This window comes from Bradysia coprophila, unplaced genomic scaffold, assembly GCF_014529535.1.
Source record: "Bradysia coprophila strain Holo2 unplaced genomic scaffold, BU_Bcop_v1 contig_138, whole genome shotgun sequence".
Classification (NCBI taxonomy): Eukaryota; Metazoa; Arthropoda; class Insecta; order Diptera; family Sciaridae; genus Bradysia; species Bradysia coprophila.
Genome location: NW_023503409.1, coordinates 9,688,202 through 9,701,443, shown reverse-complemented (window position 1 = coordinate 9,701,443; position 13,242 = coordinate 9,688,202). Strand labels below are relative to the sequence as shown.

At 39.0% G+C, this 13,242-nt stretch overlaps 2 protein-coding genes and 1 long non-coding RNA gene across 4 annotated transcripts; 2 read left to right on the top strand and 1 right to left on the bottom strand.

Annotated features, from left to right (window-relative positions):
• Positions 1 to 1,120: 1,120 nt before the first annotated feature.
• Positions 1,121 to 4,394, bottom strand: LOC119073998 (calcium permeable stress-gated cation channel 1). 2 transcript variants are annotated; one of them, XM_037179927.1, is made up of 4 exons: positions 4,268 to 4,394; positions 3,618 to 3,821; positions 1,797 to 3,547; positions 1,121 to 1,731 (listed from the first exon to the last, which is right to left on the bottom strand). In XM_037179927.1, exons 2-4 carry the CDS (start codon positions 3,793 to 3,795, stop codon positions 1,384 to 1,386), a joined length of 2,277 nt encoding a protein of 758 aa, XP_037035822.1. In that variant the 5' UTR covers positions 3,796 to 3,821; positions 4,268 to 4,394; the 3' UTR covers positions 1,121 to 1,383. The 2 variants fall into 2 exon arrangements, with proteins under 2 accessions (XP_037035822.1, XP_037035823.1); XM_037179928.1 differs by lacking the exon at positions 4,268 to 4,394 and adding an exon at positions 4,066 to 4,082.
• On the top strand, positions 3,811 to 4,704 carry LOC119074069. Its single transcript, XR_005087137.1, has 4 exons — positions 3,811 to 4,074; positions 4,373 to 4,485; positions 4,535 to 4,606; positions 4,694 to 4,704. It is a non-coding gene; the product is annotated as an uncharacterized LOC119074069 (long non-coding RNA).
• Positions 4,705 to 8,272: 3,568 nt separating this feature from the next.
• On the top strand, positions 8,273 to 9,934 carry LOC119074031 (non-structural maintenance of chromosomes element 4 homolog A-like). Its single transcript, XM_037179973.1, has 6 exons — positions 8,273 to 8,492; positions 8,563 to 8,792; positions 8,862 to 9,032; positions 9,094 to 9,186; positions 9,254 to 9,499; positions 9,562 to 9,934. The coding sequence occupies exons 1-6, from the start codon at positions 8,411 to 8,413 to the stop codon at positions 9,622 to 9,624; spliced, it is 885 nt and encodes a 294-aa protein (XP_037035868.1). The 5' UTR covers positions 8,273 to 8,410; the 3' UTR covers positions 9,625 to 9,934.
• Positions 9,935 to 13,242: the final 3,308 nt, after the last annotated feature.

The following is a 13,242-nucleotide window of genomic DNA, read 5'->3' as shown; positions in this document are numbered from 1 at the left end:
CTTAGCCTGTCTTTTGACATTACCAAACGGGGAAAAAAAGAATTTTCAAAATCGGATGCGTTTTACTCAAGTTATCGTGCAGACGGACCGACGGACCGACGGACAAACGGACAGACGGACATTTTTTTTTTACTGATTTGGCATCTCCAGACAACCACAATAGGTTTCCCCTTACTCAGGGAGTCCAATTCGACGTGTTACGGATGTATGCGTAAACGCATAAGACCCCAGTACTTCGTACGGGTCTAAAAATCAAAACCCTTTTGTTGACCGGTGGCGACTCGTTTGATGAACGAATAATGCAAAGCCAAATTTCTTACTCCATAGTCTGAACGGGATTTCACATTTTAAAAAATATTAGGGAACGAGAGCACTCCAACGCACTTTAAAACAGGCACAGGAACATAATTAAAATAAATTTGGTTTTTTATGTTGGTATAATACCACTGCGGGGACCAAAATAAGAAGTTTTTTGACCGTTAAAAAAAATCTGTTTTTGTGCCGGTTCTTTTCGTGCGTTGACTACATTCAAATTTGTTAGAGAGCCAACATGTTTAGCGAATGGTGATGTAGCTCTACCCAATTTATTCTTACATTTGAATGATAGGCGTACTTCCGGCTAATAAAATATATTTTTTAAGTTTTCTACTTTAGTCCTAGTAGGACTGTCCTACCACTTTCAGTGGTAACTGGTTACGTTCTAGCCTTTCATTAAAATGTGCCAGGCCCCTTGTCAGACAATTCCAATTTTCTATCTCATTGGTTACTCAAGCTCATCCACTCGTCCGATGTAACCTGAATACGATTAGTTTTTGTGTGCATATGTCTTGCCCACATATAGGGATGATGCACCCAACTTTCCCTAGAGGTATTTGCATACTTTGAGGTGAGGTTAGGAAGCCGCTAGTGACCCCGATTGTTATTGGCAGTCAAATGCTGTTAGTGACGCATCTAAACGAACAAATCAATAACAGCTGCAATCAGTTTCCTGCAAGTGGCGAAAAGGTAACTCAAAGCAGAAATCTCATTTAATTTTCCACTTGCAGTAGACACGAGTCCACGAACAAAGTACAGTGGAAGAAGGAACCGGGAAAGACGGGAAAAATTCAAAACACATCTGTCCGCATTAGTGTTAATATTACAATAATTTAATAAAACTGCGAGTTGTGTTGCTGCTGTGAACTTTAAAAATAAAGTTTGGTAACACCTTCCTAATCAAGAGTATAAAAGACATTACACGCTAGCAATAAATATATACAAACGGATCGGTATAAATAATCAATTACGCTACCATCATCAACATCTCAGTCATCGACACTATATCACGAAGTTAAGGACACATTCACAAATCACTCAACCACACACATTAGACACACACCACATCTATGTCATTATTCCACGGATCGGAACCTCTTCACCATCAATTTCAACCGTATCCACTACCGGCGAATCAGATCCATATTCCAAATGTGAAGTGTGGTCGCTCACGATGTCCTGACGATGACGTAATACTTTCGGAACATAAATGGGTGCTGCACCTTCGGCTTCCTGAATGCTCGGTCGTTTGGTTGTGCACTTTTTGATCGGCGACATGAATGTGAACAGTACCAGTGTGATGACGAGAGATAGAATTAGAACGTATCCCCGTCCATCCAAACGTGCTCCACGTACACTTGCTAGCGCCGCCAAAATGACCAATAATAAAACGACGGAAAACTTGGTCATGGTGACCTGCAATGAAAGTCACGCAAAAATAGAAATAGAAAGCGAAAACGTTTGAATGCGACAAGTCTTACAGCAGTCGAATGAATTTTTCCTCCTCCCTGACTGATCATGTTGCTGGGTCCGTAGGCAAAATATAGGTTGTGCCGATCTCCGAAATGTTTCAAGCAAATGTAAACCATAGCAAAGGGCATTATCAACGGACAGACGACACTATAAACAGTGCTCATGGTAAATACCAGCAAGGTCCACGCATAATGAATGCCAAATGGGAATTCAATCAAAATTGACTTGCGAATTGCTGGCGTTTCAGCCCGTGACTTGGAAACGCACAGCTTCCAAATATAAACAATCAAATCGGCGAAACGTAACAGCTCAAGCGACGTACCAATCAACGAAGCCGTGATCACATAATTGACGAAGAATGCGCCTTTGTCCGGTAAGAAAATGCATTCCCAACGGAATGTCTCCACTGACGTTGCATTGAAACTCCATTCGAGAAGTGCTTGGGCCGACGTGAGACCAAGTGACGGAAGGATTAGTAAAATCAGCAGCAAGTAGCCAAACGATTTCGTCATAATCGAATAGTTCTGCTTCGATCGGGTCCAATGCGACAGCCATTTGTCCGAAAACGAAACGATTACCGGCATCAGGGCCGATAATGTCCACATCAGCAGTGTCGGAAGAAATTCAGATATCAGCGGGCTGACTTTGTTAAATTCCTCTGGTCTTATGAAGGAGACCGTGTTCAGTAAATTCAATATGTACGTGGGCGTTGTGAGGAAAAACAGGACTATGAAGAGCACGGTGTTAACGCAAGCCCATTTCGCATACCATCGACTAGCTCCCACATTCAAATGCTCCCAATAAATGTCGGATGGAGCAGGAGCATATTTCAACGTCCATTCACGGTATGTTCCCGGTTTGAAGTGCATGATTATGTTATGCGCTTCCGCTGTAGTGCTGGTGGTAATGAATGCTATGCCCAATGGTGAATTCAATGCACTTGCCCGTAGTCTAGCCACTTCACCGTTTAATTGCAATTCCTTCTCTTGATAGTATTCGAGCGCTTCGACCGTCTTACAAGTGAAACAGTTCGGTGTTGCTTTGATTGACTGGACCGGCGTTTTATGCACTTCACAATAAATTCTTGCGTCGCGAATTCGTTCATATTCTTCAACCACTTCGGTTAACTTGGATATATTGTACGCCAGTTCAATGTCCTCGATGTTCATGTCCGGAAACAATTCTTTCACATAATTCCGGATAATCGTTCGATTGCAGTCGCTTCGAGATATGTTTGTCGCCATTATCGTACGGGTTGGCGCTGTTTTGAATGCATTCCGTCCCGATGCTCGACGCATTATCAAAACGACCAGTGGAACGTACGAAATTGCAACAAATACATGAATCCACAGCAGCGACGAGTCGGGCGGTAGATTCGACATGGTTGTGTGCCCGAAAACCTGTTTGTCAGCGATCAAAACGCCTTGGAAATTCACCGGCAAGATGATCACAATCGAAATGAAAGTGATGATCGCCATGACAACCATCAAATGCTGTTGAAACGACAGATAGTGAACGGCATCGGGACCGCTATGCAACAAAATTTGTTCCTTCTTCAATCGCAGTGTGACCCAGATCCAGGAAAACATTCCTCGATCGGGCAGATTAGCACTGCTCGTACTCGTTCGACTCGTTCTTTGGCCCAGCGGTTCTGGTTCTTGATCTGTCCCATGCGCGTAAAACAATTGCGTCCATCGTTTCTTTTCGCCATGCGCATTCACCAATGCAAGACGACCGTAGTCCCAGGCTTGTTGCCGCACTGGAATGTTAGAATTGTATCATTGCAGTGATACGGAGCGGGCTCAGTTATATTTCTATGCAATACGTACATATTGTGAACAGCAGGATGAGGAACACCCATGCTATCAAATTCAGCACCAAGGTGTCTGGTATTCCTTCGTATGTACTGGTGATTAACGTTTTGTTATGGCGAAGAACTAGACAAATCTCGGAGCTCGGTTCTAAGCGGGGTATCGGTGAGGCCGTAACGTTTATGTAGTCTTCCATCACTTGTGTATCTCGGTTGGATCAAACTAGAATATGCAAAAATGGTCTTAGCATACGATTCAAACAGAATAGATCATTACATCATCATCATAATCAACATTAAAAAGCTAAACATTAAACATCGAAAGTTTACGATTACAAAATTGCCACACCATTCACTTGTGTCTATTCACGGTTTATGACTAATCAATCATCACGAACTGGTGTAACACTGCGACTGGAGGTATTGATTTCTACTTTAGAATCAAAACAACATTTAGTGTTACTCACACAAGATACGTACGTACATATGTAGGAAAGATTTTTTTTTATTCAATATTTAAACACGATATGGAAAAACAAAGACATTTCTAATGTATAGAAGAAGAAACGGAACGCAATGTTTCGTAATTGCCAACGTAGACACATGAACAATCTAATTTCATTACATTTATTTACACTATACTGAATATGATTAAGTATATATACTCACTGTAGCGCAGTTTTGGGCACTTTTTATTAAAATTAATCCAGATCGACTGAATAGTTTTTGTAGGTATAACAAATGACATTTATGATTCGATGTGTGGTTTGACAGGATTTTGACAACTTTTTGACAAAACCACTGAAAATGTACCGCATGTACCGTTGTTGTTACCGTGCGTTCATAGACGTTACTTTCAAAAGCCGTGCGTAAATGGCATCGAGGCCGTGTGATCTTCAACGTGATTTAGAAACGTTTTAGTTTTATTCCATGAAGACGAGGGTCAGTGAAGCCTCAGTCTTATATTAAGGAGGCTACGCTAGAAGATCAGTTAGTGCCAAAATTTTGGTATGTTTTGCTATGATTCTCAAACAAAATTTCAGTTTTCATAATAAAATGCAGCGAAAAGTCTATTTTTTTGCGATACTGTCCCAGCGAAAAAATGGCGATTGACGTAACCTCATAATATAAAACTTAGTTAGTTAGTTAGTTAGTTTATTTCATGTCATAATATGAGTAAGGCCTTTCGGCCTTTTAAATTACATATTATTTGCGCAGAAGAAAAGTCGTTATATAAACCAAATGAGAACAGTTCAGTCATTACGGTGAAAAGAAAACGTAATCAATCGTAGGTCAAGGACGTCGATCTTGGTTTTAGTGGTGCAGAACCAATACAGCCTAATCCACTGGTATCGATGAAAATAATAGTAAGGCCAGTTGACGATTTGAATTAAACTATAAGTGGCGTAGGTTGTAGAGATCCACAATCGAAAAAGACATCCGAGAATGCTGGTTGCATTTGAGTCTGAGGTAGAAGCGAACAACATTAATCGGCTGTAGAATTGACTCCATTTGTGACCCGATCAGATGCTGTATTTGAGGTGTACACCCTGAGAGATGATTGGCGCCAGTGCAATTTTAACATCTTATTCCGTCCGTCCAAGTTGCCCACAGCGAGATTAACCGTTTTTACGATGCTTGATCAGCGTTTGTCGATGTCATCAGACGTTTTTCGATTCAAAACAGTAATGGTGGCTTGCCGTCGAACAAAGACGAATCGAATGATGAAAATTTATTCGTGAATAATGACGACGACGGTAATTGACGATGAAAATTCTTGTATCAAACATTCATCGTTCCACAGCACCAAATTGGATCCATAATCGATAAACAATCGACAAACAATCGAAAAATAAACTTTGCTATCCAGAATGTTTGACAAAATGAGAAGAACAATAGTCGTTTTGTTTACGGACACCAACACAACACACGTCCGCACTGCTCGGATGACTGAACTGAACTTACAAAATTTTTTATGAAATTGAATTCTCTCTGGTTTTAGAGCATTTTAACTTTTGATCAGGAGGAGATATGAAAGTCCTGCCATCTTTTGTCGTCATTTATTTCCATTTTAACTAGTGGAAGAAACTCGAAGCTCGAGTTGATAAAATAAATGAACAAAACCCACATTCATCTATCCTTGTATCATAAAGTCAATCAATAACGTTCGATTCGTCAATTAATGTGTCATTGCACCAAAAATTAAGTTAATTCGAACGTTCCTTCACATTTCCCGATAAATAAACTGTGTCTTATGGTTTTAAACTGTTTATTTACCTGCATCTTAATGTGAAACAAAAGCGTCAGATATAAGTACATCGAGTAGTCAAATAATTCTCTGAGACGCACGACGCAAATATTTAAAAATGTAAAAAAAAACGAAATAGGAAGATAAAGAACCGAAGTGAACAATCAAAAAACGAGCTTGCATGGCCTTGAATATTCAGTGGTTGATTGTTGAATATATTTGCGATAATGTAGCATAACCAACCAGAGTCGGCGCCTCTAATTCTGTCCATTTTGGTAAACCACTGTTTCACAACACAGGTGAGAAAATAGTTTCTTTCTCACCGATTGCTTACATGAAGTCTGGGTTCCTTTGCTGTAAACAATGTTGTGTTCATTGGTTTACGAAAAATTAATCTTTCGTGTTTTCTACGTTTCTGCAATCGGCAAAACATCTACAAATTTTAGAGCTGGAGTTAGATTTTGACATTTATTTATGTCAACGCGTAAGTATCTCAAAAATTCTTTTTGAAAAATATAAGACGACAACACCACCACAAATGTGTAGTTGAGCCGATTCGTATTTAAGTGGTGCCCATAAGAAACATTTCACTCGTCGTGCTGTAAAAGAACTTGTGCTCAGTAATCTGCCTTCGGGTAGTGGTTTATCCTTAGATTCCTGCGAATATGATAGCACCGTACCCTTCGTTGCAATTGAAAGCTAACACATTTGTGGTGGCTTTGTCGTCTTACATTTTTCAAAACATAGACTCGAATCAATGTCTCTGAACAAAATTTAAATTACATTCTAAAAACGACTTTTTATAATACCCATTCGAAAAGAACACAATTAGGTTTCTGTTAAGGCCAGTTCATGGTCGCATATATCGCAAAAATGTATGCGAGTATGAACTGGCCTTAAAGTGAATATTGATTGTACCTTCGGAATATTGAATTCGTTTTTCTGTAACCAGCAATTGACAAAATATTTTTTTTTAAATGATTCTACCTGATTACACCACTGCAAAATTCTTACAAAAAAGTAAAAATGTGTCAACAAACCAACAAAAACAAAAATATTGGGACATGTATGTCTGTATTGACTTACCCATGCATGAGTATTATAAAAGGTGCATCGATGTGAATCAGTAGCATCAGCTTCAAAGGTCTGTATGTAAAGACACAATGAAAGCCATTGCGTTAACTTCGATCGTTCTGTTGCATTCATTTTGCACTGCGGACGGTTTTCTCCCGGCCCCAATTGGTTCTTTAATATCCCTTAGTCCAACATGTAACACTCCAGGAGTTACCAGTTTGTCATGTACACTCGTGGAGGTTGTCATGGCGTACATATTTGTGATATGCAACGCTGAACGTATTTTGGAACTTGTAGGTGCTTTCATTGGATGCCTAATTGATTTCTTCCCTAATCCATTCAAGCAAATCGTGCAAGCTTTTTTCAATGGAGCCGTCCTTGGATCTAAAAGACTTACAGAACTTTGCACACCTACGCTGCAAAAACTCAGTGATTCTGTAGAAAAGAAATGTCCAAATATTGATTTATATTCAATCATCAACGATTTTTTCAGCTCTACACTCATTGGAGGTATGGAATACTAAACAAATTTGAATGTTTGAAAATTGCGGAATAGAAATTTTATTCATTTTTTTGTTCTCCACAAAGTATCGAAAAAAGTTTGCGGAATTACTTACGACGCCACCATTGCCACGGTTGCATGCACACTTATCGCACTAATCTCTTTGACGGTTGAGCTGTTCTGTTTGGTAACTAAACTTGGATTAGATATTTCTACATTTTTGGCATGTCTCAGCATCATATTGCCCACGCCATTTGATGATATAGTTTCAAGCATTTTTAATGGGCTATCGGAAGCAGGCGTTATAATTAAATCCGATACATGTGCATCAGTTACAAATGTATGGAATGCTGATATCAAGGAAATATGTCCGTGCTATTCTAAAAATGTCACTAATCTCGTCTCTACGCTTTCTTTGCAAATAAATGGACTTTTGTAAAACATTGCTGCCTTTTTAATAGACTTTTAACAGACAAAAAGTTGCTTCGAACATGACATCCCAGGGCTTTTCCTCTGAAGTATGTGACTATGACTCCTACAAAAGAAAACTTATCAAAAGTCATGGTCAATTGTATGGCAAAACCTGAAAAATGTTTTCGTAAAAAAACTTTTAACATTTGTTGTGATCTATCAGCCTATATAAGCACAATGGGCCCAACGGAGGCTTCAGTGTGCATTCATCTACTCGTAGACGAACAACCATCCCTTAATATATATCAGTCTATATAAATTCTTTGAAAAACACGAACCGAACGAGCCAACCTTAACCTATAGAGCGCAATGAATGAATGAAGTATTCGAAGTGTTGAAGACAGTTGGTTTTCTATTTTGTGCTCTGCTGTTGAATATAGATGGCAGCGAAATGTCATTGATGATTGTTTCGGTTTGTGTTGACATCAACGAAGCGCGCTTTCCATCATACGTTTTTTCCGTTTATCCGTTAAAGTGTAAAAACTGTAGGAAAAAGAATAGTTAAGTTGCCGGTACAATGACATCTCAAGAAATTCGTAAGAAGAGTTCGGTTCGGCGTAACCAATACAAGGAACTGCTGGAGCTTGGATCGCAAATAGGTGAATTCACTGGCTGAAGAATTATATTTTTCGACCGGTTTGATAAACGGTTCTTTATCCATCAATATAGAAGCAACAACGGAAAATGAGACTCCCATTGAAACACTGAGAAAGATTGCCGATGTTGCCAAGCGTTCCGATGCTCTCAATGCAGAGGCACGATTTCAGGATCGGCTTGAAAATACTACCGAAGTCGTTATGGATGCACAGGTCATGAAAATGACCCATGAACTGCTTGGATCCATTGTCCAGACAATGGATAATACGGAGATCTCGGATGATGAATTTGTTGCCGCGATTGTAGGTCTTTCGATGCATATGCGAAAATGAGTTCACTTAACGCTCCGGAAATTCCAATTCCATTTACAGCATCAAACAATCGGGCCGAACATGGATTGGGACAAACTAGGCGAGAAATTAGCGGTGGGAATGTCAAAAACGATTCCGTATTCTCAGCCTCTGTTTGGAACATTTGATGAAGCAACTGTGATACCGCCAAAGGAAGTGAAAGAACGACGTAAAAATACGACAATCAAAAATGTATTCACCTTTCAACTGCTAGCCCTGAACACATTTCACTAACTCCTTATCGTCCCTTTAGTCTCAACAAATGAAGCCAATAGCTGTAGTGCAACAGCAGAAGGAGGAACAAGACGCTGTTAGTGTAAATATGATTGGCAACCAGATAATCGAGGTAAAATCATCGGCATCGCGTCGCTCATTTCGATGTCTTATTGATGCTCAAACTATATTCGTTGCAGTTGTATGAGACGAACGGCAATGAGCCACTACCATATTACAAATTGATCATCAATCCCGAAAACTTTATGCGAACCATTCAGAACGCGTTCCAAGTTTCCTTTCTACTTCGTGACGGACTTATTGCCATCGAAGTAGACGAAGACGGTTACCCTACTGTTCGTCCAGTGAATGCGACGGATAAAAAGGATAGTACTGAGGGCCAGAGCTACCAAATGGTTTCCAATCTTTCAACGCCATTGTGTGATGTAAATGCATTTCGATTGTGTTAGGCCTATGATCAATCATTTTAATGCTTTTTCTTGTGTAGGAAATGATTCGTCGTTATAATATCACCGAGCCGATGATCACCTGGCCGGATAGTGATGAATGAAATGGATCACCGATAAAATGGAACATAAAACTGCGAAGGAACAATTATCGAAATTGAAAAAAGATTTGAAATTTCTGTAAGGTAAACCCTAAGCTACGCTTCCATGTCACTCAAATATTTCCTTTACATTTCGTTCTCGTCTGTGACAAATCTGTATTAGCATAAGAAATTCTTTCCGTTCTCTGAAATAGCATTTAATTTGTGTAATTCAACGCTTCATTCTCTTGTACTTTATCCATGAGATGATTATTCATCGTGGAAACGAAATTCGTAATTTTATAGTAAACAAATCTTCGCCGTTGGGATTTAATACATTTTCTTGTTATTTCCCCATTGTGAAAATGACAGCCGCTGTTGTTCAATAGGATAGGGCGTAGATTCTCATGCTGTTCGTAACTTTAAGAATTCGTGTTGACAGTTGCACGTTTACCGGCCGATAAGAACTGGCAAGCTACTAATTCTTAAGAGTGATATCGCCAAATCTTCAGGTGATTGGGAAACAAGCGGTCTCCGATTTTAATGAGTGATAGCTCGTTGGATTCGTCTTTCAATTCTAGGAAACACGTGTCTTTCACTTTTTCTTTAAAAAAAAAATTTTCTGTGAAAAGCGCTCAAAAGTGAAGACATGCCAGAGGGTACCGAAAACAGTTTTTCGGCAATAACTCAAGAAAAAATTATTTTAAATGGTTGTAATGTTGTACGATTGTCGATGTACCACGGAACTGAGTATGGGGTGTTGTAGCTGGCCTCACCCACTATCGTTGCACATATAAATGAATCCAGTACTTTTGGGCTGCAAGCCTACAGAAGTCTTGAAAAAAAAGTTGGTGCCAAAATGTAGATTTTTTCCTTCTGTCTGAGGGCCCAACTGTCAGAACAGCGTCTGGAACGGTTCTACGTGAGTAATTTTGTATCGTCTACTATTCCCTTACCGTATACGCTTCACTTTGACTCGAATATAGGTCGTTACAACATATCCAGTGTTAGTAATTCTTGTGAAAAATTATTAAATTTTTCTCGGAGGATTTTAGTCAAATAAAGTATTAGCGTATAGCAAATGACCTCAGGAGTCCGGAACAGTACTTAGTTTTTCAATTGGACCAATATTTGCTACGCGACAGGAGTTTGGAAAAACGATACGATCAAGTGGGAGCAAAGGGTTTTCCAAACTCCTGAGGTCCTGAGGTCATTTGCTATACGCTAACACTTTATTTGACTAAAATCCTCGGAGAAAACTTTAATGATTTTTCTCTTGATATTACTAATAGTGGATCTGATATATTCGCGACATAGCGAAGCGTTTTTCTATTGATAAGGTGAAAGAATAGTAGACAATAAAAAATGATTGTCGTAGTACCGTTCCAGATGCTCTTCTGGCAGTTGGGCCCTCAGAAAGAAGGAAAAAATCTACATTTTGGCACCAACTTTTTTTTCAAAACTTCTGTAGGCTTGCAGCACAAAAGTACTGGGTTCATTTATATGTGCAACGATAGTGGGTGAGGCCAGCTGCAACACCCCATACTCAGTTCCGTGGTACATCGAAGCTGCAGAGAAGGCGGACTCTCCGAACATTCACTATATTTATAGTCATAACTCTAGTGGATCAACTAGCACCAAGCGGTGCGTATACTCCACCTGTAGGTCTTTTCAAGGCCGACAATCGTACAACATTACAACCATTTAAAAAAAAAAATTTCTTGAGTTATTGCCGAAAAACTGTTTTCGGTACCCTCTGGTATGTCTTCACTTTTGAGCGCTTTTCAAAGAAAACAATTTTTTTTAAGAAAAAGTGAAAGACACGTGTTTCCTAGAATTGAAAGACGAATCCAACGAGCTATCACTCATTAAAATCGGAGACCGCTTGTTTCCAAAGTTAAACAAATCACCTGAAGTTTTGGCGATATCACTCTTAAAGGCTTGAGAATCAACGCTCAGCTCTGTGTTTTATGAAAAAGACACTCTGGGCCCCAATTCTCGTGAATTTCAGAATTCGTAACTTGATAGTTGTTATTCTTAAGTGTGGTCCATTCGACTCGTTGGGGCCTCGATTCTCATGCCGTACATAACTTTAAAAATTAGTAACTGGACAGTCAAGTTACGAATATTTGGAGTTACGAAAATACGATTCTCATACGTTCGCTACGAATTCGTAACTTGACAGTTGCATATATGAAATCCCATAAGAACTGTCGAGTTACAAATTCTTAAAGTTTCGAGAGTTCTGGTGACGAACAAAAGCGCGACATTTTATTTCCGTATTCAGTTTGCCTCTTCCACGACAGAACGTTTTCATCGAGTAAAGAACCCATACATATACATTCCGAACTATGACGCGGATATCGATTCGATAAGTAACAGTGCGGCTGTTTAATCTGAGCAACAATTTGAAAGAAATTCGTCATTTACGAACCACGCTGATTAACACTTCTCAGTCACAGTTGAATTTCCAAAATATTTTATTTGTCCTTCCTCGAAAAATAGAATTCTGTGATAGAAGAGCATCGCTGCTGTTTCGTATTAAATCGAGGACACCATTACTGAAGTGCATAACTACCATATCTCTGAAACTACTTTATTTCTGAGTTTTTGAGACCCGTATTAAGATGATCGGACAAATATTTCTGAGGTTGAAAATTTCGAAAACTTTAAGGGCACCACATGGCCGTAGTCGTAACTTGAGTCAAAACATTTTTTTCCCTCCACCCAACTAAACCCTGATATTAAAGTAAATTCAAATTAAAATGATCGATTCGGAGTGTATCATGATTTGAAAGCCAGTATAGTCTCGCTTACCGACCATTTGAACAGTTAAACAATTCCAATGCACATAAACTCGACTGTAAGTTATAAGCATTTGCGCACAAGCTCAATTAATTGTTCGAACGCTCGTTATTATTCAGTCCTGTACTGGTTTTCAAATCACGATACTCTAAAAATCCTCATAACCTTAATAGACAACGCCAATTCAGATTTTTTTTTACATTTTCTTTAATTACTTTGTTTAAATCGGAAAATGAAGAGACCCGTATTTTACCGTTTTTCGAAAAAATCAATTTAACAGGTTTCAAACCACTTTACCTTTTCCATACAAATGCCAATTACAACAACATATTGTATGGAAAAATGTGGATTCCACCTAAAACTCATGTCAAACCTTGATAATTTCTAATTTTTCGTGTTTTCTGAAAGAGGACTTTTCGAAAATGCAACAAAAATTATACCCCCGCGTTGTCTATTTAACCTTTCTCTAGTAGATGATATCGATTGGCACTGAATTTTTGTCTCAAGCATTCTTACACAAAAAGTTGGGAAGTAGGTCACTGTGCCAGACGAGAATTTGTTCAAAAATTCCAAAATGTGAGACCTAAACGACTTATGGCTGATGATTTTGACTCGGGTAATGCAAAACATTTTTTATGTCGCTGAAACCTCCATCACAGTAGTGGTTGTCGGTGATAATTGTGTTTTTTCTTCAAGACTTTCGAACTATCAGTCGGATAGAGTTTATGTGTGGCTCAAAAAAATCAGGGGGAAAAACCGATTTTGAGTAAGTTGAGAGATGTGGCAGTTTCTCCCTTTAGTAATGTTTCCCTCGAAATGTATAAAGTGTAGAAAGTG

Excerpts from the sequence above, each read along its gene's own strand:
- LOC119073998 (XM_037179927.1), bottom strand. The coding sequence starts at position 3,795 with ATGGAAGACTACATAAACGTTACGGCCTCACCGATACCCCGCTTAGAA. Across the intron at positions 3,548-3,617 it reads CATCCTGCTGTTCACAATAT|TGCGGCAACAAGCCTGGGAC; the intron begins GTACGTATTGCA and ends CTAACATTCCAG. Across the intron at positions 1,732-1,796 it reads GAAAAATTCATTCGACTGCT|GTCACCATGACCAAGTTTTC; the intron begins GTAAGACTTGTC and ends CTTTCATTGCAG.
- LOC119074031 (XM_037179973.1), top strand. The coding sequence starts at position 8,411 with ATGACATCTCAAGAAATTCGTAAGAAGAGTTCGGTTCGGCGTAACCAA. Across the intron at positions 8,493-8,562 it reads GGAGCTTGGATCGCAAATAG|AAGCAACAACGGAAAATGAG; the intron begins GTGAATTCACTG and ends CCATCAATATAG. Across the intron at positions 9,033-9,093 it reads AAAATACGACAATCAAAAAT|TCTCAACAAATGAAGCCAAT; the intron begins GTATTCACCTTT and ends TCGTCCCTTTAG.